Consider the following 2788-nt stretch of genomic DNA (forward strand, 5'->3'; position numbering starts at 1 on the left):
ATTAATTTATAATGAAATTTTTACTCCATAGAATGAAAGACTAGAGATGTTTCATTCCAAAATTGGATGAACGAATCCAATTTTAGTTAAGTTGAGTTTTTCTCGATACAAGACTGAAAAATACTCTTCCCCCACCCCCAACGTTTCTTTTATTCCCTTGTCTATGCATAAAAAGTTCGGAAAATATATTCTAATATAAAATATTATTTTCAACGGTAAAAAAAGTTCAAAAAATACGTTCCGAACTTTTTTTGTATAAGCAAAATTGAAATTTCAAGACTTGAAAGAAATTTGGGGAAGAGAATTTTCTACTATGCTAGGCCCCTTACTTGGGCCCATCAGGCCCAAGTGTAACTCTTCTGACCCACAAAAAGGTTTTGTTCTTTAACTAATTTTATTTCTTTGATTTGATGATTCTCTTGGGTCTTACCAAAAAGTTTTTCTTTGAACCTTACTAGTTGCATTTTGTGTATCTTTGCCTAACTATCCACAAAGACTCTTCTAGATATTCCTTCCCTAAATTGTTCTTAACCGGACAATTTATTTATTTTTGATGAAATAGTAAATATCCCATAAAATTCACAAACAAAAATCAAAAAAATTTAAGTTCAGATTCGAGACACTTCCATCAATTTTGACATTTTTGTCGATTGAGTTATAAATTACAGATAAAAAACTCATTTATACAATGAGATTTTACTTAAATTTTTTAAAAATGATTAACTATATGTTTTATCCTTATAAAATAACAATATTTTAAATTTAAGTTCTAAATAATTTATATGAAATTTTAGTCTCAGCCACCTGCCAGGATTCGGAGCAGAAGTAGACCCTTCCCCCGCCATAATAGCATCACCCAGCTTTGGTGCATCGGGATAGTAGTAGCACATATCTTTTTCGTTATAGGGATAATTAAACCAATGATGAGTTGATCTAGCCTAGCGACATCCATCCCTTGTCTTCGACCGGTTGGTAGGAACATTACACGTAAATAAGTCGATTTTGGGATTCAACTGCAAGATACGTCTAAGGCAATAATCCAATATAATAATCGGGAAAAAGTATTTAATTAGTGCACAAAGTCGTTGAGATCATGTAGACTTTCTAAGTATGAAAATGTTGGAGATTCAAACTTTCTAACATTTGTGCGAAAATAACTGAAATGAGTTGAACTTCAAAGCCCAATAAACTTGTGAATGAGTTTAGTCAATGTTAAAATCATGTTTATATAAACCCCAACAACTAGAATTCACCATCAACAAATCATATCATAGGTACAAATTAATTAAAGATGTATAAACATATGTCTAGAATTTTCATACAAGGATTTATCTTCCTTGTGATTGCTTCACTAGCAGCAGCAGGGTCAGAAAACAAGGCTAGAGCCAAAAGAAGCATCTTGGTTGGAGACTCTCAAGGTTGGCGTGCCGGTACTAACTACACTCAATGGGCCATCAAAAATAGTCCCTTCCGCATAAATGACACATTAGGTACGTAGCACTGACACTTCATATTATTTAACACTGACACATTTCATGCATATAATCACTTATATTTTATCAAATTACCATACTACCATTGTCTACATGTCAATACCGCATCCTGTATGGATTAATTTTGGTTTTTGCAAACGTAAATGCAGTGTTCAAGTATCCCCCAAAGGGAAATTCCACCGTTGTTCCTAGCGTTTACTTACTACCAAACATGTGGAGCTATATGACATGTGAATTTAGAGGAGCAAAGCTAATTGGAAGTGAATTTCAGGGTGGTGGTGAAGGCTTAAAGATTGAGCTGAATGAGTTGAAGCCTTACTACTTTGCCTCTGATGAAGGCAATGCCTATGATTGTATTGCTGGACTCACTAAGTTCATTGCAGTTCCATCTACACGTTCATTTTAATTTGGCCCAATTCCTTTTTCAACCTCATGACCCAATTAAATCAAAGTTATTTCTTTCTAACATAGTTGAATTTAAATATAAAATAAAATGGATAGTCTTTATCTGTTTTTCTTTCATGTGGTACCAAAAGAAAAAAGAATATTGTATGTTGTTTTGATGATGTATTTTTGTCTCTTACTGTTTTAAATAAAATAAAACTGCAGTGGGTTTTTGAGGATTTTGATTGTGTAAATTGTATTCAGTGCTTTATACTGAAAGTTTGAAAGGTTATGAACATTTTCATTAGTTTAGGACCAGTCTAGATTGAGAAGGCTGCTTAGTTTGATAATCGTTGAGATTATCCTATCATTTTCAATATTATCATAAATTTGTAAACTTGTCTATTACTTTGACATCACCATATGTGAAGGTATTTTAAATGGTAATTTTTATTTTAACTCGAAAAACTTTTGAAAAAAAAATTGAAAAAAAGTTGAAAGACACCTTTGCCCAAGTTGGCTACAACGCAACGGCGTTTTTCCGCAACGCAATTGCGTTTTGACCGCAACAGTTATTTATGCCCCAAATTAAGGAAAAAGAGTAAAACAAAAATCAAAGAATCTCAAATGCAATTTCAGAAGAAAAAAAAAATTTCAGAGAGAATCAGAATCTTATGAAGAGTTCAAAGAAACTTTTTTTTTTTTTCCTTTACGTCCATTCCATTCATTTTAAAATCTCTTTTTCCTTTAAATCATAGAGTTAGTCTGTGAAGAGTTGCAGTGAGTGAGCTCAATTTATTGTTTCCTCTGAATAGTTTTCAATGTCTCCTCTCTTCCTTTCCTCTTTTCAATTGGTTTGATCTGCTATCTCTCAAGACATGTTATTGTTAACTACTCATTCAAGTTCTACT

General features: G+C 32.4%; 1 protein-coding gene across 1 annotated transcript; it reads left to right on the forward strand.

Annotated features, from left to right (window-relative positions):
• The first annotated feature begins 1224 nt into the window (after positions 1 to 1224).
• LOC123916719 lies at positions 1225 to 2119 on the forward strand. The gene is made up of 2 exons (XM_045968234.1): positions 1225 to 1490; positions 1643 to 2119. Exons 1-2 carry the CDS (start codon positions 1292 to 1294, stop codon positions 1897 to 1899), a joined length of 456 nt encoding a protein of 151 aa, XP_045824190.1. The 5' UTR covers positions 1225 to 1291; the 3' UTR covers positions 1900 to 2119.
• Positions 2120 to 2788: the final 669 nt, after the last annotated feature.

The sequence above is a fragment of the Trifolium pratense genome, linkage group LG3 (genome assembly GCF_020283565.1).
Source record: "Trifolium pratense cultivar HEN17-A07 linkage group LG3, ARS_RC_1.1, whole genome shotgun sequence".
Taxonomy (NCBI): Eukaryota; Viridiplantae; Streptophyta; class Magnoliopsida; order Fabales; family Fabaceae; genus Trifolium; species Trifolium pratense.

Bases quoted from the DNA above. Each gene is read 5' to 3' on its own strand.
- LOC123916719 (XM_045968234.1), top strand. From the start codon at position 1,292: ATGTATAAACATATGTCTAGAATTTTCATACAAGGATTTATCTTCCTT. The intron at 1,491-1,642 runs GTACGTAGCACT...ACGTAAATGCAG, and splicing joins CCGCATAAATGACACATTAG to TGTTCAAGTATCCCCCAAAG.